General features: G+C 41.8%; 1 protein-coding gene across 1 annotated transcript; it reads left to right on the top strand.

The window, feature by feature from the left end:
• Positions 1-27,727, top strand: LOC110494445 (leucine-rich repeat-containing protein 38-like). Its single transcript, XM_021569483.2, has 2 exons — positions 1-1,641; positions 23,536-27,727. Exons 1-2 carry the CDS (start codon positions 1,014-1,016, stop codon positions 23,781-23,783), a joined length of 876 nt encoding a protein of 291 aa, XP_021425158.1. The 5' UTR covers positions 1-1,013; the 3' UTR covers positions 23,784-27,727.
• Positions 27,728-27,886: the final 159 nt, after the last annotated feature.

Raw genomic sequence — 27,886 nt, 5'->3', positions numbered from 1 at the left:
GACAGACAGACAGACAGACAGACAGACAGACAGACAGACAGACAGACAGACAGACATTCAATTGACTGCTACTGTGCTAAATTCAGGATTGTCATCTGCATGAATATGACTTCTCCACGGACATTTGGATTCTCTCTCAATAGCAACAGAGCGTCGGGACCCAGCTGGGGAGTGTTTTGTCGAGCTCTGCTCTGCTGGCGAGTTGCAGAGCACAGGGAGGTAGAGAAGGAATAAAAAACCTTGCATACACTTCAGCCGTGTTACTGTTGGATTGGATATCCTTTTAGATTAGCAGGCAGATCAGATCGACAGGCATTCCCACGCAATAAACCTTGCTGTCTGTCTCTCCGACATTTGCAACATTGTGACAAATGGAGCGATGTAACAATTTCCCTCTTCACTTGATCTGCCTGAGACTGACTTACCCCGGCGTGTATCCTTTTGTTTCAGAGACCCAGGCGTCCTCCTCAGTCAATCCCCCAAGATCGACTGTGGGTTAACCCGGCGGACAGAGCCCCCTCCTTAGCCCCCCTCCCCCTGTCTGTGCCCCCAGTTTCTCTCTATTCCTGCTTCGCTATAGTTTATATTTACCCTTGCTAAACCACCCTAATCTTTCTGCTAAGATCTCTTTCTTTCTCCCTCTATCTAGCTCGCTCACTCTCTTTCGCTCTCTCCCTCCCACTTCTTGCCATCTCCCTCCCCTAGCTTCTTCAAAGCCAGCAGTACTCTATTCTATCCAGGATGCTTGCTACATGATATCTCGGAACACAGCGTTCGATGCTGCTCTCTCGCTGCCTGATGCCGGAGCTGTCTCAGATTTTAATCTCAAGAACGGCAGGATGCTCCTGCACAGGGATTGATCCCCCCCTTTTCCCTCTCGTTCTCCCCTTCCCCTCCCCTTTCCTAATCTCCCACCCTCTGACCCTCACCCCCGCTTCTCTTTCCCGACACCCCTTCCCATTCTTTCTCACCCCAAGCCTCCTCTGCCCCTCTCTGCTCTTACCCCCTTGACCATGTTGCCATGTGTCTGCTGGCTCCAGCCTCTCCTCGTCTTGCTGTCCTCTGTCTTACGGGCTCAGGGGGAAAACTGTCCAGCTAGCTGCCTGTGCCCGGACCCCCACACTGTGGACTGCAGCGGCCGTGGACTCACCCGTCTTCCTGATGAAATCCCCTTGGACGTCCGCAGGCTCCTTCTGTCTGACAACTGTATCCCCCGCATTCCCTCTGACTTCCTAGTGCTCTACAGTGACCTGGTCTACCTGGACCTACGGAACAACTCTTTGTCCCACATCGAGCCGGGCACCCTCAGCACCTCTTCCAGGCTGGTGTTTCTGGACTTGGGCAGCAACAACCTGACTGAGATCCCCTCGGGGACCTTTGGGCAGTCCCGTAGCCTGATCAAACTCCGCCTGGGCAATAACCCCTATCTGAGCAGGGTCAACGAGGATGCATTCCTGGGCCTCACCTCCCTGCGTGAACTGGAGCTGGAGCGTAACGCCCTGTCTGGCCTTCAGGTGGGGGCGCTGAGCCAGTTGCCCTCTTTACGGGTGGTGAGACTGGAGGGCAACCCTTGGGTGTGCAACTGCAACTTCGCCAACCTGTTTGGATGGCTGGAGGAAAACAGTCAAAAGCTTCCAAATGGTAAGTGTCTTCATCAGGGGGATGTTAGTTTACTTACAGCTGGCTTGGCCTAAATAAAGGAAAGTCATGCAACATGAAGATTCTAGTATCTCAGCAAATCCTCTGCCATGCCATTGCTGTGTGTTCTATTTATATTTTCACAGTAGAAAGAGGAACCCTTTCCTCTGCTCTAATTTTGGCTCCCTCTTTCTTTTCCTGCCCTAACCCACAGTACCAGGGAGAGTAATGAAAGACAATGAAAGATGAGCTCTAGGGGGAAACCTTCAGGGGGATGGTCTCAGAAACATTTCACTACAGACTGTCTGCAGCTTCATCCACATCAGCAAAACAAACACAACAACAGAAAGTCAACACCTCACGTTTACAATTCTGCTTGAGCAATGAGATTTATGTTACCGTGGTTGTGTGTGTAGTGTACTGTCCAAGCCAAACACCTGCCTCTTCCCTCAGGCCAGTGGTCTATCAATGTTTCACTAAATCAGTCCACTGTAACCAAGCTCACCCTCCCTCTCTCCTTCCTGGTGGTGGAAGCTGGAGCCCATCCAGTCTTTTACTATTGTGCGTCTGCCTGGGGGAGTTAGGTAACGTTACGGCACTGATGTGTTGGCGTGGGCCCCCTCTCTCTCTGTGTGTCCCAGGGACACTCTCAGAATGTGTGCACGGCACACAAATAGGAAAAACAACAAAAGACAAAGGGGATTACAATTCTCCCACAGGAGTGTGTATCACACAAAGGGTAACGTCTGCTTACATGGAGATGATTAGACTGAACATCCGATCCCAGCAGCTATTGTTGTGGGATTCATGTGTTTATAATGCAGAGGGAAACAAAGCTTAATTGTAGAGATTTGCATTTCTTCCACTCTTTTCAAGGTAGAAACGTAACAAACCTCAGGCTACAGGATACACAGTAGCCAACTATCCAATCCAATATATTCATATTTTAGAACTTTCAGATTTGACTCCACATTTCATAATAATCATTCAAGCAAGACTGTGTATAGCCCACCAGATAATAGACTGTGTATAGCCCACCAGATAATAGACTGTGTATAGCCCACCAGATAATAGACTGTGTATAGCCCACCAGATAATAGACTGTGTATAGCCCACCAGATAATAGACTGTGTATAGCCCACCAGATAATAGACTGTGTATAGCCCACCAGATAATAGACTGTGTATAGCCCACCAGATAATAGACTGTGTATAGCCCACCAGATAATAGACTGTGTATAGCCCACCAGATAATAGACTGTGTATAGCCCACCAGATAATAGACTGTGTATAGCCCACCAGATAATAGACTGTGTATAGCCCACCAGATAATAGACTGTGTATAGCCCACCAGATAATAGACTGTGTATAGCCCACCAGATAATAGACTGTGTATAGCCCACCAGATAATAGACTGTGTATAGCCCACCAGATAATAGACTGTGTATAGCCCATCAGATAATAGACTGTGTATAGCCCACCAGATAATAGACTGTGTATAGCCCACCAGATAATACTATATAGAACCACAAACATGTAGGACACTTTGTTGTTAGAATATTATGGTCCAATAGTTCAGGTGTGTTGAATCTAGATACCCCAAATGACATGTTTCACACTGTGAATGTAAATATGTGTACTGTATTCAGTTCAAAGGTAAAGCCTCACAGCATAAAACATCATGAATACGTTAAGTCGGCATATGAACCAATAGACAAAGTACATAAATAAGCATGCACAGCTGTCACTGTCTCCAAGCCAAGGTCGTTTCACAGGGGAAAATGCTGTAACATGATGATCTACATAAATATGGGACATCAACACATTGTAATGACAAACATTGACCCATCTTATGTTACTGTATCTGTATCCTTTTGCAAATATGATTTCCTTACTAGGTTTGATGGATAAAGGATTACTTAGATAAACTCAGATATACAATCTATAATTCAGGCAAACTGGATAAAGCTGACAATTGCCCAGGGATCCTTTCCATTATATCTGTGTGATACATTACTCTGTGGATATGGACATCATGTTGACATAACCTTACTTTGTTGTTCTTCTTTAATCATAGGAATGCAAGGGCAACAGTAGTTATGTTTTATAGAGGCTTGTGTGGAGACAAATAATATTTCTAATCATATTTTCTACCCTATGCAAGCAGTGGGTGGACATTGCAAATCGCTGACAACTAACAAAAACATCCTCACACGTTTAGTTTGTGCATTAGCATGTAATTGCCATCCCTCGTCCTCTCCCTCCTACTTCTCAATAATAAAGCAACCACAAAAAGTTGGGGCTGTGTGAGAAAGAGAAGTTGATAAATTGTCAGGAATACCTCGATCTCCCGTGGTAAGAGACTGCAAATGCATTCATCACTGGTCCTCAGTGTTGTCTACTGCAGGCTGTAATGAATTCTATTAGAGACGCTGGCCAAGCACACATCAGCAACAGTGAACAAGAGGCCATGGTCCCAGCGTGCCAACCCCTCTGGCATATCTGCCAACTGGGCCGAGAGATGCACTCTCAAATTGAGTTAGCAGTGAAGCTTCTCACCTCATGTAAGGCACTTACATTCAACCCAGTGCGTGTTTACTGTGTGACCTGGCTAGGAGGCTTTAGCATAAGACTGGTCAAAACCACCTGCCAAGGAAAAAAAACATAGTGACCTTTTCTATTTAGCGTCATCAACCACACCCACTGGGCACAGACGTTAGTTAAACATCTAGTTTTGATTTACATTTGGTTGAGTTGCCAACTAACTTGAATTCAACGTGAAATTAACAAAACATTTCATCATGTCATTGGATTTAGGTTAGAAGTTTGGTTAAAAAAAAGTATGAAAAGCCCTTATGTTGATGACTTTTTGTTAATCCAATCACTTTTTCACATTGATTCAACGTCATCACATAGATTTCCTTAGTTGAAATGACGTGTTGAAATTAAGTTTTTGTCCAGTGGGCACTCACACACATACAGTGGGGCAAAAACGTATTTAGTCAGCCACCAATTGTGCAAGTTCTCCAACTTAAAAAGATGAGAGAGGCCTGTAATTTTCATCATAGGTACACTTCAACTATGACAGACAAAATGAGAAAAAAAATCCAGAAAATCACATTGTAGGATTTTAATGAATTTATTTGCAAATTATGGTGGAAAATAAGTATTTGGTCACCTACAAACAAGCAAGATTTCTGTCTCTCACAGACCTGTAACTTCTTCTTTAAGAGGCTCCTCTGTCCTCCACTCGTTACCTGTATTAATGGCACCTGTTTGAACTTGTTATCAGTATAAAAGACACCTGTCCACAACCTCAAACAGTCACACTCCAAACTCCACTATGGCCAAGACCAAAGAGCTGTCAAAAAACGCCAGAAACAAAATTGTAGACCTGCACCAGGCTGGGAAGACTGAATCTGCAATAGGTAAGCAGCTTGGTTTGAAGAAATCAACTGTGGGAGCAATTATTAGGAAATGGAAGATATACAAGACCACTGATAATCAACCTCGATCTGGGGCTCCACGCAAGATCTCACCCCGTGGGGTCAAAATGATCACAAGAACGGTGAGCAAAAATCCAAGAACCACACAGGGGGACTTAGTGAATGACCTGCAGAGAGCTGGGACCAAAGTAAACAAAGCCTACCATCAGTAACACACTACGCCGCCAGGTACTCAAATCCTGCAGTGCCAGACGTGTCCCCCTGCTTAAGCCAGTGCATGTCCAGGCCCGTCTGAAGTTTGCTAGAGAGCATTTGGATGATCCAGAAAAAGATTGGGAGAATGTCATATGGTCAGATGAAACAAAAATATAACTTTTTGGTAAAAGCTCAACTCGTTGTGTTTGGAGAACAAAGAATGCTGAGTTGCATCCAAAGAACACCATACCTACTGTGAAGCATGGGGGTGGAAACATCATGCTTTGGGAATGTATTCTGCAAAGGGACCAGGACAACTGATCCGTGTAAAGGAAAGATTGAATGGGGCCATGTATCGTGAGATTTTGAGTGAAAACCTCCTTCTATCATTAAGGGCATTGAAGATGAAATGTGGCCTGGTCTTTCAGCATGACAATGATCCCAAACACACCGCCCGGGCAACGAAGGAGTGGCTTCGTAAGAAGCATTTCAAGGTCCTGGAGTGGCCTAGCCAGTTTCTAGATCTCAACCCCATAGAAAATCTTTGGAGGGAGTTGAAAGTCAGTGTTGCCCAGCAACATCCCCAAAACATCACTGCTCTAGAGGAGATCTGCATGGAGGAATGGGCCAGAATACCAGCAACAGCGTGTGAAAATCTTGTGAAGACTTACAGAAAAAGTTTGACCTCTGTCATTGCCAAGAAAGGGTATATAACAAAGTATTGAGAACGTTTGTTATTGACCAAATACTTATTTTCCACCATAATTTGCAAATAAATTCATAAAAAATCCTACAATGTGATTTTCTGGATTTGTTTTCTCATTTTGTCTGTCATAGTTGAAGTGTACCTATGATGAAAATTACAGGCCTCTCTCATCTTTTTAAGTTTGAGAACTTCCACAATTGGTGGCTGACTAAATACTTTTTTGCCCCACTGTACTTTATGTTGCGGTAGACCTGAAGAACACTTTGCAGTTTGTGCCAGAATTGGGAATATGCGTGATATTTACTGCTGAATGCATTTGCAATTTAGCAATTCATAGAGCACAGGGGCACAGTGTTCTGGAACTGCCTCTGTGCTCATTAAAAATAAGAAATGTTGCTGATGCATATACATGAAGTCAACAAAGCTGTAAATCTGAAGGCAAAAGGAGAACTTATGATTTGAAGTCCCTGGCTGCAGCTCCAGAGGCCTTTTCAAGTCAATGTAATTTCCCATGGGTCTGGGATATCAGAAGAGAAATAATCCTTGTACAGGTTTGCTGAAAATCTGTGCACGATCTAACCAGTCTCTTCTCAACTGCTCACATCGTAAAGGAATTGTTGTGAACCACACCTACAGAAACTGTTCCCAAGGACAAATTATAGAGTCAAACGCACCTACACGCTGCTAACAATACTAAGTTGGTATTGCTGAATTGTTGGTATGCGTTGGTGTGAACACTTCAAACCACCCTAAATATTCTCGGAGTATTATGAAATGACCTGATTCATGATTGGTGATTTTTGTGTGTGCATGTGTGCGTGCGTGTTTGGAGCTATTGACCACCACTATTCCTGCAATGACTTATGGACAGTCATTTATAGAATGAGGTTGATTTGATAAGCTCCTGAATATGTATCAACCCTTCACAGAACCATGATCAGTATCCTCCTTAGGTGTATGATTTGTCATAGAGTAATGTTACCCTTTAATTCAGAGCTAAAATGGTAGTGGTTAGGATGGATTCACAAACCGCATCAACAGACAGTTTATGTTACCAGAATAGACATGGAAACATGGAATAATTCAAACATGGACACATTCCTCTATCCGTATCTGTCAAATCATTCCCAAATTACCATACAGGAAACTCCCTCTGTCCTAATCCTGTTGTTTCTCGTTGTGGATATGATTTTATCATGGATTAGACCCTGTCTAGCAGCAGCAGTGTAGACATGCTCTGGAGCCATTTTGTGCCTTTTCTTTCATGCTAATTTCCCATGTGCTAGATACCAGTCCACTGCACTACATACTAGCATATCTCTGTTTGCATAACTGTGATTGGGTCACTGTGCTGAGTGGGTTGTAAATGCCTAAAATTCTGGGCTTTTATGGATTAAAAGTGTTGCTGTCCAGATGACTGTTTTACAAAATGGACAAATGCGTAAGACACATATATACTGTAGCTATCTATACCTGTTGATAATGTATTTGAAATCATTGTGACTGTTGTACAATGAATAATGACTGATCTTAATCTGAATCATGTGTCATGATGACCCACCTTGCATATCAATTGACAACCTCTCTCCATAAACCTGCCAAGGATTCAGTCTGTGTAGTCAGATGTTTGTGGGTCCACTCCTCTAAGGAGATTTTCCTGTACGCAGGTCTGCCTGTGTGCCACTAATCAGGCACCTAAATGTTTCATTAGGGGAATGAGTGCAAACACGATCCACTCCTGTCTCCTGTGCTCTTGGGTTAAGGATGAACAAAGGCCATGCATCATTTAGAGCAACACAGTTCTATAGCACAGTAGCCAGCCGGGTAACAGGAGCCACAGACACAGACAGGGCAGGACAGGGCAGAGCAGCTCTCATGGGTCCCTTGGGCCAGTGTCTGAGGCCTAATGTGTCACAGCTATCAACACCATTCATGATCCACTGCTCATGTGACAGGATCAAAGCCTGAATTTTCCTTCACAGCCTATTAGGTTACTTCCCAGAGAGCTTCCACCACACTGTATGAGCAGCTCTCTAAGTATGACGCCACTGTGAATTCACTAGTTCTCCACATCACTGTTGCATATACAGTATGGAGTTAACATTGTATTACATTACACAATTATCAACTGTCTTTGCCTCGGGCATGGATGTAAGGGAAAATGTATTATTCCACTTAGGGAGTGAACATTATATATAATGAGGGTTACATTGAGAAAATTGGACCTGTCTGAAATTAAAATGGATGGCCCTCCCTTCAGCAAAATATATTACACAGAAAATAATAATTAAATCATAAAATGCATAGCAGAGAACATGCCTACCGTTTACCCTCACTTCTTGGACTTAGATATGCCGTTTTAGAAACTGTTCTTTGTCCTGTAAGCATTTCATGGCAACGCAGGAATTTTGATATCGCACAGGGCTGCCAGCCGGAAGGTTGTGGGTTCACAGACCACAGTGGACAAGAGTAGGGGTGGAAATATCACCTTTATAGTAAAAGCATTACACAAATCTATCGTATTTGCAGGTCCAAGAAAACATTGTCTTTTCTAAAAATGTAATTTTACATATTAGCAAAATGTTTTTAAATACCACACAAATTACCGAAATGAGGAGCTGAGTATGGACAGAGAGATAGGCCTATGTGTTTATCTTATCATATTTCTCCAATGCCAAATCAATAAGTCTAGTTTGCAACCAAACTGTCCCTGTTTGCAAATAATTAAATCTGAGATGTCAATAGGAATATGAGTATGGTACTTTCAAAAGGGGCTCCCGAGTGGCGTAGCGGTCTAAGGCACTGCATCTCAGTGTGCTAGAGGTGTCACTACAGACCCTGGTTTGTTCCAGGCTGTATCACAACTGGCTGTGATTGGGAGTCCCATAGGGCAGTGCACAATTAGCCGAGGGTCGTCTGGGTTAGGGATTGGCCGGGTTAGGCCGTCATTGTAAATAAGAATTTGTTCTTAACTGACTTGCCTAGTTAATTAAATAAATAAAACAAGTTAGGCCTACCTTTCCACCCCAGACAGAGTAGATCAATCAACGTAGAAACATTTAAGCTTTAACTACTGGCTACTCGTCTTACGTGGCTTAACCCAACAAGAGGTCACACGTGTTTCCCTAAAAGCTGTCTGTGTTTAAACACGTTCTATTGTACAGAAAGGGAATAGCTGAATCAATTGATAGTGACAGATTTAAATTACTTCCCAAGCCAAGTGCAGTTTTTGTCTCCTCGGCTATTAAAGGTTGTAGCTCAGCCTCTGAATGTCAAATAAATGAATCAATGATATCCCCATATACATCGGAGTCTTTTCCAGATATTTTCACAGATATTTTAAAGCATCACAGAACAAAGCGCTGTTATCGATCACTTTAGATAATCAGATCTGTTTTATTTTCTTCAAAATAGAACTGCCAAAGGGGGAGGAGATAGAACTGCCAAAAGGGGAGGAGTTGTAGTCTACTGCAGCGATAGCCTGCAAAGTAATGTCATACTTTCCAGGTCCATACCCAAACAGTTCGAACTACTAATTTTAAAAATTACTCTCTCCAGAAATAAGTCTCTCACTGTTGCCGCCTGCTACCGACCCCCCTCAGCTCCCAGCTGTGCCCTGGACACCATTTGTGAATTGATTGCCCCCCATCTAGCTTCAGAGTTTGTTCTGTTAGGTGACCTAAACTGGGATATGCTTAACACCCCGGCAGTCCTACAATCTAAGCTAGATGCCCTCAATCTCACACAAATCATCAAGGAACCCACCAGGTACAACCCTAAATCTGTAAACAAGGGCACCCTCATAGACGTTATCCTGACCAACTGGCCCTCCAAATACACCTCTGCTGTCTTCAACCAGGATCTCAGCGATCACTGCCTCATTGCCTGTATCCTCTACGGGCCCGCAGTCAAACGACCACCCCTCATCACTGTCAATCGCTCCCTAAAACACTTCTGCGAGCAGGCCTTTCTAATCGACCTGGCCCGGGTATCCTGGAAGGATATTGACCTCATCCCGTCAGTTGAGGGGTGAGGTAAAGTAACTTCCTCACCATCTTAGATAAGCATGCAGAACTAAGAACAGATATAGCCCCTGGTTCACTCCAGATCTGACTGCCCTCGACCAGCACAAAAACATCCTGTGGCGGATTGCAATAGCATCGAATAGTCCCCGCGATATGCAACTGTTCAGGGAAGTCAGGAACCAATACACGCAGTCAGTCAGGAAAGCAAAGGCCAGCTTTTTCAAGCAGATATTTGCATCCTGTAGCTCTAACTCCAAAAAGTTCTGGGACACTGTAAAGTCCATGGAGAACAAGAGCACCTCCTCCCAGCTGCCCACTGCACTCAGGCTAGGTAACACGGTCACCACCGATATATCCATGATAATCGAAAACGTCAACAAGCCTTTCTCTACGGCTGGCCATACCTTCCTCCTGGCTGCTCCAACCTCGGCCAACAGCTACGCCCCCCCCCCCCCCCCCCCCCCGCAGCTACTCGCCCAAGCCTCCACAGCTTCTCCTTTACCCAAATCCAGATAGCAGATGTTCTGAAAGAGCTGCAAAACCTGGACCCGTACAAATCAGCTGGGCTTGACAATCTGGACCCTCTATTTCTGAAACTATCCGCCGCCATTGTCGCAAACCCTATTACCAGCCTGTTCAACCTCTCTTTCATATCGTCTGAGATTCCCGAGGATTGGAAAGCTGCAGCAGTCATCCCCCTCTTCAAAGGGGGAGACACCCTGGACCCAAACTGTTACAGACCTATATCTATCCTGCCCTGCCTATCTAAGGTCTTCGAAAGCCAAGTCAACAAACAGATCACCGACCATCTCGAATCCCACCGTACCTTCTCCTCTGTGCAATCTGGTTTCCGAGCTGGTCACGGGTGCACCTCAGCCACGCTCAAGGTACTAAACGATATCATAACCGCCATCGATAAAAGACAGTAGCCGTCTGTGCAGCCGTCTTCATCGACCTGGCCAAGGCTTTCGACTCTGTCAATCACGATATTCTTATCGGCAGACTCAGTAGCCTCGGTTTTTCTAATGACTGCCTTGCCTGGTTCACCAATTACTTTGCAGACAGAGTTCAGTGTGTCAAATCAGAGGGCATGTTGTCCGGTCCTCTGGCAGTCTCTATGGGGTGCCACAGGGTTCAATTCTTGGGCCGACTCTTTTCTCTGTATATATCAATGATGTTGCTCTTGCTACGGGCAATTCCCTGATCCACCTCTACGCAGACGACACCATTCTGTATACTTCTGGCCCTTCCTTGGACACTGTGCTATCTAACCTCCAAACGAGCTTCAATGCCATACAATAATCCTTCCGTGGCCTCCAACTGCTCTTAAACGCTAATAAAACCAAATGCATGCTTTTCAACCGTTCGCTGCCTGCACCCGCACGCCCGACTAGTTTATCACAGTGCCATCCGTTTTGTTACTAAAGCACCTTATACCACCCACCACTGCGACCTGTATGCTCTAGTCGGCTGGCCCTCGCTACATATTCATCGCCAGACCCACTGGCTCTAGGTCATCTACAAGTCCATGCTAGGTAAAGCTCCACCTTATCTCAGTTCACTGGTCACGATGGCAACACCCACCCGTAGCACGCGCTCCAGCAGGTGTATCTCACTGATCATCCCTAAAGCCAACACCTTATTTGGCCGCCTTTCCTTCCAGTTCTCTGCTGCCTGTGACTGGAACGAATTGCAAAAATCGCTGAAGTTGGAGACTTTTATCTCCCTCACCAACTTTAAACATCTGTTATCTGAGCAGCTAACCGTTCGCTGCAGCTGTACATAGTCCATCGGTAAATAACCCACCCAATTTACCTACCTCATCCCCATACTGTTTTTATTTATTTACTTTTCTGCTCTTTTGCACACCAGTATCTCTACCTGCACATGACCATCTGATCATTTATCACTCTAGTGTTAATCTGCAAAATTGTAATTATTCGCCTACCTCCTCATGCCTTTTGCACACAATGTATATAGACTCTTTTTTTCTTTTTTCTACTGTGTTATTGACTTGTTTATTGTTTACTCCATGTGTAACTCTGTGTTGTTGTCTGTTCACACTGCTATGCTTTATCTTGCCAGGTTGCAGTTGTAAATGAGAATTTGTTCTCAACTAGCCTACCTGGTTAAATAAAGGTGAAATAAAATAAAAAAATAAAAATCTTAAGCTAACAAGGGCCTGTACTTTTTTGACATTTTCTTTAATAAAATGTAGGCCTAAGGAATACCCTTTCATACCCCGTCAATTCGACTCCTGGTTTTAACTTAATCGCCCTGACATGGAGGTAGGCTATTTAAAAGTGCCTGGTGGGTGGAGGAATTGGCCGACAAATCTATGGATCAAATCAAATCAAATCAAATCAAATCAAATTGTATTTGTCACATACACATGGTTAGCAGATGTTAATGGAGGTGTAGCGAAATGCTTGTGCTTCTAGTTCCGACAATGCAGTAATAACCAACAAGTAATCTAGCTAACAATTCCAAAACTACTACCTTATAGACACAAGTGTAAGGGGATAAAGAATATGTACATAAAGATATGTGAATGAGTGATGGTACAGAGCGACATAGGCAAGATACAGTAGATGGTATCGAGTACAGTATACACATATGAGATGAGTATGTAAACAAAGTGGCATAGTTAAAGTGGCTAGTGATACATGTATTACATAAAGATGCAGTAGATGATATAGAGTATAGTATATACATATACATATGAGATGAATAATGTAGGGTATGTAAACATTATATTAGGTAGCATTGTTTAAAGTGGCTAGTGATATATTTTGTAGCACCCTATAGACTAATTTTGTCTGTCAAACAGGTAGGCCTAACTACTATTTCTTAAATAGTAAGAAATAGCCTCCCGAGTGGTGCAGCGGTCTAAGGCACTGCCTTGCAGTGCTAGAGGTGTCACTACAGACCCGGGTTCAATCTCGGGCCGTATCACAAACAGCTGTGATTGGGAGTCCCATAGGGTGGCGCACAATTGTTGTCCGGGTTAGGGGAGGGTTTGGCCGGGGGGACTTTACTTGGCTCATCGCGCTCTAGTGACTCCTTGTGGCGGGCCGGGTGTCTGCAGGCTGACCCCCGGTCATCAGTTGAACAGTGTTTCTTCTGACACATTGGTGCGGCTGGCTTCCGGGTTAAGCGGGTGGGTGTTAAGATGTTCTTTTTGGAGGGTCATGTTTCGGAGGACGCATGACTCGACCTTAGCCTTCCGAGCCCATTGGGGAGTGTCAATGAGACAATATCTACATTTGGGATAAAATACAAAAACAATGTCATAGGAAGAAATTGCTACAACACAAAGCCCTCTTGTTGTTGAAATGAATTATGCCTACTCGAATTTGCCTACATTTAGCAGCATTAGCTGTCCATTTCCGATTGATTGTGCCGTGGCTGCTGCTTCAATTTTCAACACCACATTGTAAGTTACTCGAATCTGGTTTATTGTGAGGTCAATAAATCTGCTAAATATATTATGAAAGAAACATTTAGCTTTTATTAAAATAAATTATAGTAGTAGTAGTAGTTCTCTCGAACTTCTTCTCATCTTCGAGCTCTCCTTCTCAAACTGAACAGACCATAGGCTATAGGGTAGTCCGCACGCAATAATATAATTTCTGTGAATAGAAATATTATTTTGGGAATAATTATTTCACTCTCCTCCTGAACTGCCACTGTAGGCCTACACAGCACAGCATTGGTTAGGCAGCACAAAAAACGTTTGAATTAGTAAGAGCAGAGTAAGAGCAGAGCAGGCTCAAGGTTGGAATATCCATTGCAGTGTGTAATGCAGCCTAGTTTTATTTACAACATCCTAGCAGTGCAAAAGAGGAAGTAGGAAGTACATTTTCTTAGAAATATAACTTTGCTCTGTGCTTCTTCGAGCATGCACTTCATAGGCTATAGCCTATAGGTGACTCACCACCTGGATTCGGTCTTATGAAGCAAAATTTGAAATGGTGTTTTTTACATTGGATAAATGTAGAGACTCAGAGATACAAAATGGTATATCATAAACTGCATTTGAGGAACAATGGGAAAGTAATTCTGCTTTGACTTGTAAACAACTTGTAAACTCACTTTTGAGAAACTGGCCTTTGAATGTTTTGGTATCTAGTGAAGAGCTCTTCTTTGTCTACAGCCATTCAGCATTGTTCACACCCTCTTATGCTTTAGCCCCAACCATCTCGTTTTGCTCTCGGAGCGCACAATTTACGCTCTGACCGATGATTTGTTTACCTATGGATGACATGAAAACAGCCTAAGCAGCTCTGCTGGCAACAATTTCATTATGCTTTTTTGCAGAAGTTTACTGACGCCAGCCATATTCAACAGGTGTTGAACACACGTCATGTAACGTTAGCTAACAAGCCAGCTAGCTAATGTTAGCTAGTTAAACATCAATGAACACAGTTACTACCCTGCATGAATACGGCTCTGGGATATTAATATTAGTGTCAGTTATTAGCCGGCTAACGTTAGCTACAGTGGGGGGAAAAAGTATTTAGCCAGCCACCAATTGTGCAAGTTCTCCCACATAAAAAGATGAGAAAGGCCTGTAAAAGTTTATCTCAATACTTTGTTATATACTCTTTGTTGGCAATGACAGAGGTCAAACATCTTCTGTAAGTCTTCACAAGGTTTTCACACGCTGTTGCTGGTATTTTGGAACCATTCCTCCATATAGATCTCCTCTAGAGCAGTGATGTTTTGGGGCTGTTGCTGGGCAACACGGACTTTCAACTCCCTCCAAAGATTTTCTATGGGGTTGAGATCTGGAGACTGGCTAGGCCACTCCAGGACCTTGAAATGCTTCTTACGAAGCCACTCCTTCATTGCCCGGGCGGTGTGTTTGGGATCATTGTCATGCTGAAAGACCCAGCCAGGTTTCATCTTCAATGCCCTTGCTGATGGAAGGAGGTTTTCACTCAAAATCTCACGATACATGGCCCCATTCATTCTTTCCTTTACACGGATCAGTTGTCCTGGTCCCTTTGCAGAATACAGCCCCAAAGTATGATGTTTCCACCCCCATGCTTCACAGTAGGTATGGTGTTCTTTGGATGCAACTCAGCATTCTTTGTCCTCCAAACACGACGAGTTGAGCTTTTACCAAAAAGTTCCATTTTGGTTTCATCTGAGCATATGACATTCTCCCAATCTTCTTCTGGATCTTCCAAATGCTCTCTAGCAAACTTCAGACGGGCCTGGACATGTACTGGCTTAAGCAGGACGTCTGGCACTGCAGGATTTGAGTCCCTGGCGGCGTAGTGTGTTACTGATGGTAGGCTTTTTTTACTTTGGTCCCAGCTCGCTGCAGGTCATTCACTAGGTCCCCCCATGTGGTTCTGGGATTTTTGCTCACCGTTCTTGTGATAATTTTGACCCCACGGGGTGAGATCTTGTGTGGAGCCCTAGATCGAGGGAGATTATCAGTGGTCTTGTATGTCTTCCATTTCCTAATAATTGATCCCACAGTTGATTTCTTCAAACCAAGCTGCTTACCTATTGCAGATTCAGTCTTCCCAGCTTGCTGCAGGTCTACAATTGTGTTTCCGGTGTCCTTTGACAGCTCTTTGGTCTTGGCCATATTGGAGTTTGGATTGTGACTGTTTGAGGTTGTGGACAGGTGTCTTTTATACTGATAACAAGTTCAAACAGGTGACATTAATACAGGTAAAGAGGGGAGGACAGAGGAGCCTCTTAAAGAAGAAGTTACAGGTCTGTGAGAGACAGAAATCTTGCTTGTTTGTAGGTGACCAAATACTTATTTTCCACCATAATTTGCAAATAAATTCATAAAAAATCATACAATGTGAAAGTACAAAGTTTTTTCTCATTTTGTCTGTCGTAGTTGAAGTGTACCTATGATGAAAATTACAGGCCTCTCTCATCTTTTTAAGTGGGAGAACTTACACAATTGGTGGCTGACTAAATACTTTTTTGCCCCACTGTATCTAGCTAACAGTACACTTTTGCTTGAAATTAAACCACTTTCTGTCAAAATTTGAAATGTGTAATATCTGAAAACGTAGCTAGCTAACGCTGCACTTTCCTTATACGTCATCATGCATGATGGACATGTCTCCCTGTCAGGAATGCCATACCACGATTGCCCTCAGTTTGAAGATGCAATCTGTAGACAGGTGTTTTGTCTAGCTATCATACTCTAATTTCACTGATTTCAAAACTTGATCAGGAAGTAGAGAGCAACCCTTATGCAGCTCCAATACACAACAAAAACATTTTAATGTCGCTTTCGACAGGATTACCAACACAGAATGACGAACTCAAATAGACAGAAGCCTTCTATATGGCAGACCAATCCTTGTGACATGCGCCTAGTTTCCTGAATTGGGTCACATAGGCTCTGGATCATTTGAGATAAGGGGCGGCATCGTGCACACATCAATATATAGCCTAATAAGCAACGAATTAAAAAAATTGAAATATTGATATTTCGTCATTTACAAATTACATGACCCTGCCCCGGACTAGATTTAAAAATACTAAACCCTCCATTTAACTGAAATCGAAAAATCACGACACTCCCCCATTTTCCTCCAGGTACCCATTTGGTAAATGTTGATCCATCCCTTACTTGAGAAGAGAGTGTATTTGACCTTGGCCTCATTTAATGTTTATTTAATGTTGAAAAATGAATGCAAGCTGACATTGAAGTGTATAGGTTAGCAAGCAATCAAAAGGTGCTATGTGAGTAATTGATGTCTAAATGGCAAGTGTATTATTCTCACCAAAGCAGGATCTAACCAGTGCTCTATACAGTTGTGGGCTTTGTGTCTGTTCTTGTGTGCGCATGTGTGTTTTGAATGAGCCATGCTAAATGTTTGTGCTGAGAGTATCCCCATTTAACTATGAGATCACTGAGTCCCTGTGCATAAGGAAATCCCTTCATGATTTGAATGATTCACCCTTGGCCTCGCTGTCACATGAAGGGTTGTCAATTTGTGCATTCAGACTCTCTACCCCATCTCCCTTTGTCTCTTCTCACTCTCTCTCTCCCTCTGACTCTCTGTCCTTCTTCTTCTCAGATTTATTCTATTTGATTGTCTTTGAGTAATTTCCCCCTCTCTCTGTCTGTGTGATTATGTCTCTTTCTGTCTGCTTTACAAACAGGCAGGCTCAAATTAGGGATTTGGCGGATGCTTGTGCACCCAATACTTAAGGCTCAAATAAAGCAAGGGGAGGAGATACAAGCCTCCAATATCAGCCTACGACAGTCAGCTCGATAAATCCCCCAGGAGACAGGGAGTGGGTTACAAAAGGACAGCCTATCCCCAAGGCTGCCTGTAATCCTGATTGTAATCCCTCAAGAGCAGACACTAGCTGTAACCTATCCATATGGTTTCCCATACCTGTGCCTCCTGGCAAACCTGACTGGTTTCTAGCTGCATCATATTCTATGACTCCAAACATTACGTTGCCATCCCAAACCATCTCAATTGGGTTGAAACTCATGTGATTGTGGAGACCAGGTCATCTGATGCAGCAATCCATCACTTTCTTTCTTGTCCTGTTGACAAACAAATGATAGTCCGACTAAGCGCAAACCAGATGGGATGGTGTATCGGTGGAGAATGCTATGGTAGCCATGCTGGTTAAGTGTGCCTTGAATTCTAAATAAATCACAGACAGTGTCAACAGCAAAGCACCCCCACACCATCACACCGCCTCCTCCATGCTTCACGGTGGGAACCACACATGCAGAGATCATGCGTTCACCTACTCTGCATCTCACAAAGACACAGCGGTTGGAACCAAAAATCTCAAATTTGGACTCATCAAACCAAAGGACAGATTTCCACCGGTCTAACGTCCATTGCTTGTGTTTCTTGGCCCAAGCAATTCTCTTCTTCTTATTGGTATCCTTAAGTAGAGGGCTTTTGCAGCAATTCGACCATGAAGGCCTGATTCACGAAGTCTCCTCTGAACAGTTGATGTTGAATGTGTCTGTTACTTGAACTGTGTGAAGCATTTATTTGGGTTGCAATTTCTGAGGCAAATAACTCTAATGAACCTTTCCTCTGCAGAAAAGGTAACTCTGGGTCTCCCTTTCCTGTGGCAGTCCTCATGAGAGACAGTTTAATCATAACGCTTGGTCCCAAGTTTCATGAGCTGAAATAAGATCATGGAAATCAAGCTTATTTCTCTCAAATTGTGTGTTTTAATTTGTTTACATCCCTGTTAGTGAACATTTCTCTTTTGCCAAGATTATCCATCCACCTGACATGTGTGGCATATCAAGAAGCAGATTAAACAGCATGATCATTACACAGGTGCCTCTTGTGCTGGAGACAATACAATGAAACTCTAAAATGTGCAGATTTGTCACACAACACAATGCCACAGATGTCTCAAGTTTTGAGGGAGTGTGAAATTAGTATGCCCTCCCAGGCCCACCCATGGCTGCGCTCCTGCCCATTCATGTGAAATCCATAGATTATGGCCTAGTTAATTTATTTCAATTGACTGATTTCCTTATATTAACTGTAACTTAGTAAAATCTTTTAAATAGTTTCATATTTCTTTTCAGTATAATTCCTTTTGGAATCCAGCCAAAGTGGGGGGGATGTACCATTTTTTAAACCCGCAACCTGCATTCAGAAAGACTGCCAGGGTTGGGAAGACTAAAATATGAGACTTCCCTAAACATCTACACTGGAATAACCCTGCAAAAACATATATATTGAAACAAACCATTTAAAAAATCTACCTGCATATGATAATGATGGGTGTGGTTTTGCTTTAACACTGGTTATTAACACCAACTCTGGGGTTATTTTACACCACTGGATATTCATTGAATTCTTTACAGTGTTCATAACTCTTGAATCAACACTGAAAAATCAACACTCGTTAACACTGGCCAATGTGTTGTGTGCTAAGGGACACATCTGCAGTCTTCCATCCATTTAAAGAACCTCTTACATTTCGAAAGAATTGTAGATGCCACGTCCCAGCACCCAGAACCAAACAGTCTGTCAAGAGAAACTACAGAGTCTGTGACAGGGACTGAGGAACCTGTCTGTCATGTGTAGGAAATCAAACTAGGATGTTTGTCTGGTAGACAGACAGTATTTTGGAGAGGGTCCCAGTGAGAATTCTCATGTCAGAATTATATAATCAGGAGGATTTGTGTAACAGGTGTCCACTGAAGCTTAGGGCTCTATTCAATCCGCATCGCAAAAGTTAAGCTTTTCAGCGTGTTTGATATTTATAGGCAATATTCCTGCTTTATCAGAGACTGTATTCAAGTTAAATGCTGCATATGTCGGCTAAGTCGGAAATTACCTTTACATTTCTATTGTGGAATCTGTAGCACTTGAATAGAGCCCTTAGCGTATATAAATTACACTAATACTGCATATGACCGGAGGCCCAGTGGCCCTAATCCAAGGCTCTGCTCACTGAAAAACTCTCTCCATTTGGGGGGAGAAAACTGTGGGTGGACCATGGTGCGTTATATAACCTATTTGTTCTCTATTAAAGAAATGGTAATAGCATGAAACTGCTCCATTTCCACAAGAATCAAGGCCCATTGTTTTCAGTTTAAACCGATTTCACCCTTTTTCAGTCATTTCCACATACCGAAAAAGTGTCTGTGGCCTCCTGCATAATGTATCTATAAAAATAATGTGTTAACCACAAGATAATCAGCACAAGGTAAAACAAAAATATCCACTGTCACCTATAAGCAGGGGTTCATTTAGTGCTGGAAGAAAATAGGGACTGTCGTCGTACCCCACTAGGAGCAGGATATCGTAAATACAGTAACTCCAACAGGACTCTGCAGGCAAACTTTGCTCTACAATCTCATTAATCAAAGTGTAGGGAGATGCTGGGGCAGAATTACTAGAGACAGGCCCATCTCAGAGCCTAAGGCTGGGTCTCCTGGGTCATGGAGTTTGCAATGCAAAGTTCCGTGTGAAAAGCAGAGGCCATTCATCTCTTATTGAAGTTGCCAATACAGCTGGTTTTAGCAATGTAAAGGATCCCAAGACTATATCCGACTCCTCTCAACTTTGAGTGGAATTTACATGCAGCCTCTTTATAAACTTTCTTGGGTTGTCCAGGTGAACTTTCCATCTGACCATGCAATCCTATGTTATACCTGTTTTGTAACATGGGAAGCCTATAATGTATAGGTGGTGCACATTTACACTGTAGTGAAAAAGCTAACAGTATGGTTAGGTGTATGACGTTGTCATGCACTTCAAAGTTTTATGCGGAACAGCAATGATTTTAAATGAGTGGATATTTTACATTTAAATAATTTAGCAGATGCTCTAATCAAGAGCGACTTACAATTAGTGCATTCATCTTAAGATAGCCAGGTGAGACAACAACACATCACAATCGTATCATGTACATTTTCCCTCAACAAAGTATTTATCAGCAAAGCCAGTGCTAGTAGGAAAATAGGTTGAGGGTGCCGTGAGAGTTATTTAAGATTGTTAAGAAAATAAAACAGATCTGATTATATAAAGTGATCTATAACAGTGCTTTGGTCCGCAATGCTTTATGCTAGAAACAAGCTCTAAAATACAGTGGAAGGAAACTAAGGTAACACTTTACTTGACAACCAGTGTCATAACATGTTGTAACAGGTCATAACCATGTCATAATATGTCATAACAGCTGGCATAACTTGTCATAACCTGTCACAATATGGTCATAACACTGTCAAACCAATATTTACACCTATTGTGACATATATTGTATTCTTTTCTGGTTATGAAACCTACATAAGAGTGTCAAACCCCACAGAAATATGATGAGATGAACACATACGCCTATCTCGCTGTCCATTCTTGTGTGGAATTTGATTTATTAAAAAAAGACTCTGTTAATATGAAAAATGGTGTAGAATGTTAACATTTTTTTTTCAATTATCTGACATGCAAATACGATGATAGATTCATGCAATACTTTTACTATAAAGGAGATCTTTCTCCTCTTGTCCACGGTGGTCTTCAAACCCACAACCTTCCGTCCGCCAGCCCTGCGCACTATCAAATGTCCTGCGTTGCCATGTAATGCTTACAGGACAAAGAACAGTTTCTAAAACTGCATATCTAAGGCAAGGCACTGGTCTGTACAGAAAGTGAGAGTAAACGGTAGACACGTTCTCTACTATCCACTTTCATTCATTATCTTGGGTATAGGGGAGGGTCACTTGCTTTTTTTCAGGGAGGATTTAGGTTAAATATATTTTGCTGATGAGAGGGCCATTCATTTTCATTTCAGAGAGGTCCGATTTTCTCCATGTAACCCTCATTATAAATAACGGTCACTCCCTTAGAAGAAAATAATTAGCCCTGTGCCACCAGATGCTCCCAGATTATGAGCGAACACATGGTCAGATGAGGAGAGAGCAGCTGGAGTGGTGTTCTCTGGGAAAATACATGTCTCCATCAGGGCCAAAAAGGGCAACATAGACTGAGATGAACTCAGCCTTATTGACAGCAGATCAGCAGTTCCAAACGCTGCTGGAGACTAGGAATTCCACATGGGTTGTGCACGCAGGGTACAATAAATTAGAAGGATTGCAGCTATGGGGTGGGGAGCGTCTGTAAAACCTAAAGGGAGAGGAGCGAACTGGGATGGGAAACACACATACTTGCCAAAGCTACAAAATAGCAAAATGAGATTATCAGAAAATAACTAGGTAAGATAATCAAGTGAGCCTTCCTCTCTTTCCTTCCTTGAATAACTCCATAGGACAACTCTGCAGATCAACTGTAACATAATCCTTTGACACCTTACATTTATAAAAAAAACATGAGAAAACCAGCCGCATTCCACATTGCATGGATGGCAAGTCCTAAAGCAGAGTGGATTGTAATGTTGACAGCAGAACATAATGAGCTGTGTGTGTGTGTTTGTGAGAGACTGAGAAAACATATACAGTATGCATGCGTGCTTTGGCATGTGGCCCACCTCCAATAGGCTTTCTCTCTGCCCACCTGTGAGTTAACATTTTCATTGCTATGTCTAGCTTTTTCATCCCAGTGTAAAGAGCCAATTTATTTACTGTATGCGGTTGTCCTCCCAAGCGGCCAGCCTTGTTCGAGTAGAACATTTTTCTCATTTTATACCTTTGCTAGGTGTTGTCATGCACTGTGTTGACAATGGCCTGTGCTGTAACTATGAAACAATGTTATGGGAAGAAAGGGATGTGGTCAGCTGTACAGTGATGAATGTAGAGGTCAGAAGTCAATAAGAGTGTCAGTGTCGGGGACTAACCAGTGCCCTGCAGAGCTCATGCGTAAGACAACTATAAACATGCCTTTCAATCAAAAAAGCCACTATGTATCGAATCAATTCTCTTCATCATGTGGACTTGAGTCAGATATGTTTCTCTACAAGCTAAACAGCCATGATTGTAATGCAGAACACTATACAGGAGCTAATTTGACCAATTCATCAGCTGTTTAACCTTGCAGTGTTTTCAAAGAACATTATTGCAGCAGGCAATGTCAAGAGGCTTGTTTGTTCATTACTTTCATTTCTATTCTAGACAGCATAAAAATCAATGAGGTAGTAGATAAACGAATGCAGTATTAGCTCAGCTGGCAATTTAGTCCTGGATTGAAAGTACATACGTATTATAAGGGTGTTTGAAGTTGTCAGAATACATCATTCCATTTTGTATCTGTTCAGCTTTGTGAATTATATAGCCAAGCCAGCTGAAAATCTCTCTCACACAGCACAGACCTCAAAGCCTTCCATATGCATAGGTAGAATTGGTGGAACTACTACAGCCTGTAATCTAGCCAGCTCTCTCATCTCACATGTTATCCCATCAGCACAGCACAGGGCATGTCAACGGCACTTCAAATATTTACTCAATGTTAACAAATTGGTTCAGTGAGGCTATGATCCACAGCTCATGTCACCTTGGGACTCAGAATTAAGACTAATGACATTACGATGGAAAAATACCCATGGTTTGTTCTTTCCTCAAAATGGAATGAGTGGAAACTAACCTTGAAATCCACAATGTGTTGTCGTTTTTGTCATTGTAAACGATATGTCAAAGTGACTTGGCACTGGCGAGCATGACAGACCAATTTATTATGGTTACATCTTGAGATTAGTTCAGTGAATGTGCTCCTTATCTCTGGTTGTCCCAGACAATGCTGTAAATAAAAAACAGAGGTTATTCCAAGTGGTGTTTGGTTAATTGTCTTCTATTGAACACCAAGGATCATAATTCATAGAATTTGAAACCAATCCAGACTTTCCATTTAGTAAATAAGACGTAATAAAATGAGTATTGGAATAACAAAAACTCTTTATATGTTATTATTGCATCTAGAGGTCAATATCTCGATAGTTATTAGAATTGCTGTTATTTGTGAAGGTTAATATATTTATTTCTGCTAGAGGGAACAGTTTGTTTTACATGATGATAATGTGATATTGGGGACTATGTCTGGGGTTTCTGTGTGGTCCTAATCATATTCCTCTTCCTTGTCCCCTTGTAGGAGTGGAGGGCATGGAGTGTACATTACCCATGGACGGCAGACGGGTGTCCCTGAGCCAGCTATCACAGGACAGCTTCCGGGAGTGTCAGATCACCCTTACCTTAACAGACTTACTCATCATCATATTTTCTGGCATCTCTGTGTCCGTAGTGGCCATCATGACCAGCTTTTTCCTGGCCTCCATTGTCCACTGTTTCCAGCGCACAAGCAAAACCACTAAGGGAGATGAGGAGGAGAGTGAGGAGTGAGACTGACTGTGTCCCAGAGCACGCATGAACTGACACTTCATCTGGCCCGACCGTGAGACCAGGCTGCTGCCCAACATGCTGCCCAACCTGCCGCCTCACACAGGTGGAGAACTGGGAGAGGAATAGAGGGATTGAGTGACACATTTTGCATTGGTTTGTGGGGTTTTCCAAAAGCCCTGATACTGCAGATGCTGTTCTCTCTGCATGTGTGGAAAATATATAAACATGTCCCAATGAGTTATAGTCACAGATAGAATAGATCATTCTCTATGTCTATGGTGTTGACAGTGTGCTGTGGTTGCTCTTTAAAAGCATACTGAATAGCTCTTTAATACACACAAATTCACTGGTGGTTGATGATTCGATAGGAACACCAAGATGTAGAAAAAAGAATATGTTTATAAAGAGTTGCATACTTTGCAGTTAGCTTTTCAGTGCCCAGCCTAGATCCAAACAAAGACATATCCAAACAAAGACATTATTAGACATAACATAAAAGCAAGTAATACAGATTTTCAGAAACTATTTACATTTGGTTTGACATTTTTACATCTTACAGACGTTCATACAGAGTCATTAAACTGTGATTTATTTTGAAATGAAGTAGCTATAAGTAGCCACAGGCTCTTAGAGCCCAAAATGAGTATTGAGTATTGGCTAAGTGAAAATGTTTGTTGAAGGATACAGTACGTCTCATATTGAACCAGGGCCTTAGATTGCCATTGTAATCCTTGGGCGGGTCACCTAAGCGTTGTTTTGGGCCAAAACAGATTGAAAAACACTTTCAGTGTAAACTTAAATGACTAAAACCAGATATAAAGTATGCAAAAAAGATAATAAAGCTATATATATATATATATATATATATATATATATGTTTTAAATATAAACTTTGAGAACTAACATTCACCAAAAGCTAGGCAGTCGGGAGAATTGAACACTTCAAAAACAATGCATTTCTCCGTATTGATTTTGTTATTATGTTCGAGCATTAGAACACAGCATTAACCAAGCCGAAATCGAATAGAATTGCAGAAAATTCGCTTTAAATCTGCTAAGATTTCTCTCAGCTCAAGGGATTTTTTATTTGAATTGCAGTAAATTGGCTTAAAAATGCTAAAATGTCTGTACACCATCAAGATGGGGGCCGCACCCAATGTTCAGCCACACCGACGAGCCGACCGCACCCAATGCCACTCTCCGAGCTACGTCCAGTATAATGGAATGTCCTGCCTTCTCACGGAGTTCAATACGTTTTATTTTGGGACTGCCTCACAGGTTAACTACCGTTCTGCAAAAATGGTTTTGCTGTTGCAGAATGCAATATTGATTAAGGGCAGCAGGAGGGGTAAAAGGGGTGTTCTGTGATGGAACATATAATTCATCTGACATATGCAGGTAGTCTCCGAGGTCTACGGATGGTTTTATATCCAGTATATATCCACCGATGTATGTATCAATGGAAATATAGTAAACAACATTTTAGAAAAAGATTTACATCTTCCAGATGATACATGTTCCCTAGATTGAGAATTGTGAATTGTGTAAAATGCCATACATATAATCTAATAAACAATGATAATTATAGGTGTAGAACCAAAATAGAATTGATGTGTCAAATACTACACTTTAAATGGTGACCGTTGTATCTGAGTTTGGCCCCTAACTCCACTGAGTGGACTAGTGTTGCCTATATCTGCCAAAGATTAGGTTAAGAGGAAATGGGCATTAGGGACTTCCTTGTGGATTATGTAGTGTACAGTGTTGTAGAGTTGGTCCTTAATAAAAAGGAATCCACAGTATAGCCAAATAACATTGAATTGATGTAACTGTAAAATCACTTATGGTCTTCATGCAGATTGCAATTTGCTTTAAACCTTGATTAGCTTGCTTAGTCAAATGTATAATTTAAGGTAGTTGGTTTCCCCTCACATGGCAAGAAAAAAATACATTTAAAGCTATGGTTAAAAAAAACGGTATATTCGCGAGAGGATGTCAAACTGCAAAATGCAAAAAGCAGAGCAAAGAATAACATCCACAGTGAAAAAAAGTACACTTGGATTCTTTCTATTAAAAAAGAGAGAACATTTATGAATGTCAAATATTTTTGGGAGGAATTACATTATGAACAGGGCAAAATATAATGTGCAGCGTTTTCGAGAGATGTGTTTCGCAGTGGGGAAAAGAATAAGACAAATGTGGCCTTACATGTCTTGGAATCAATGTACACCATACAGTTGATGCACAGAGATGTCATATAAAAGGGATACTTCAGAGCTCTCAGATACTATCCTTGGTTGCTCGTTATGTTCTGTATATTGTTTAGTGTTGGATTTCATCCAACATTTTCAATGGGATAGTTTGAGCAATAAATGAACCACGAAGATGTACTTTTCATGGAATATTATAGTTTATATTACAGCCCACAGATTATAGTTTCTCATACCCTGAATATGATGTTATCTATCATCAGTGTTGGATGCATATCAAACACTGGTTGTCAATGACTACAGAGGAGACCAAGTTAATAGATTTTCTTGGCAACGCTGCATAGGATGGACAGCTACATGAATTGATTATTATTGTCTGAGAAATGATTAAATGCTTCAGTTAACCTTTCATATGACCATCATACAGTATGTGTAGCATAACATTGAGACATATAACCATAATGAAGACACTGAGATAAATACATGTCTGTTTATGCAGTTTCCTGTGAACATAGCATTGAGTATGAAGTAACAATAATAGCAATCTATGAATTGTCAAGCATGTGTCATTCACAATATTCAGTATAAAGGAAATGAATTATCCTGACTAATCATCCATCACAGTGGGTAATGTGACAGGTATTGGTTTTACCATGAATAAGCAACCGTGTGCAATAACAAATATGTCTTACATGAATCGTTAGCATAATGGAAGTTCAGGTCCTAAAAGACACAGAAATACAAGTAAGTACAGCAGATAACTTCTAACTACTATGTAGTTACAGTGAAATTATATGACAAATATTTTAGTTCGCTTGGAGCAATTTTCAGCATGCCGTTTATTTAATGAATTTGATAATTTGTAAGTTATAAATTAATTTATCGTTAGATACGAACAAAGCATGCAACCCTAGGTTTTATTTCTGCTTTCCAGATTCATATGTATATTTTTCTATTAAAGTCTATGGGATGCAACTCTTCTGTGTCTTCACATATCACATGGGAGGTCTCCTGGCTGTCTGTGCCAGTTCACCTTGACAATGGTTCTATATCCTTGAAGAACACGTGTCGCTGATGGATACTGTTGTATGTTTTTCTTGACTTAAAATAAGATGATGTCACTCCACTTTGTGTTTAAAAAGTTAAAAGTTGAATCAAGGCTGTTAAAAACAATTAGCATGTTTGGAAAAATATGGTGTGACCTTTGTGAGCTGTCTGAATCCATGTCATAAAGATAGTACCATTGGGTTGTCAGCACTAAAACTGTTTAAAATCATAGGAAAGAAAGTCAATTAGGCTTCTTCTGTATTTCTGTTGCCAGACCTGTAAGCCTTCACATGTAGGGACATACTATTTTGACCAGGTCATTGCATTATTCTCGTAGACTGTGAAAAGGTCATATTGTGTCAACCACATAAATCATTAGCATTTATATACATGGCCAGGTCATCCTGTTCATCTTTGACATGCATTGATACATTATTACCTGGTAATAAGTCACACTTCAAATGGCATATCCAATCAAATTTGGCATAGATCTGACAGTAGGCTATATGCAATCAGTTGGCAGCATTTAGAAAAATGATGTTCTTTGCACAGTTTATTTTGCTAAATTTGTAATTCCAACAAAAAAAGAAGCTATGAGCAACATTGTCAGAGCAGGATGTATAATGTATGTGTGCAAAAAAACAAAACAAAAAAAAAGTGAATTTTTTAAATTATTATCTGTCTTGTTTTTTCACACACACACACACACACACACACACACACACACACACACACACACACACACACACACACACACACACACACACACACACACACACACACACACACACACACACACACACACACACACACACACACACACACACCACAGCACAACACAACACA

Source organism: Oncorhynchus mykiss, chromosome 17 (assembly GCF_013265735.2).
Source record: "Oncorhynchus mykiss isolate Arlee chromosome 17, USDA_OmykA_1.1, whole genome shotgun sequence".
Lineage (NCBI taxonomy): Eukaryota > Metazoa > Chordata > Actinopteri > Salmoniformes > Salmonidae > Oncorhynchus > Oncorhynchus mykiss.
The sequence above is the reverse complement of the archived record's forward strand: the minus strand, read 5'-3'. Positions and strand labels throughout refer to the sequence as shown.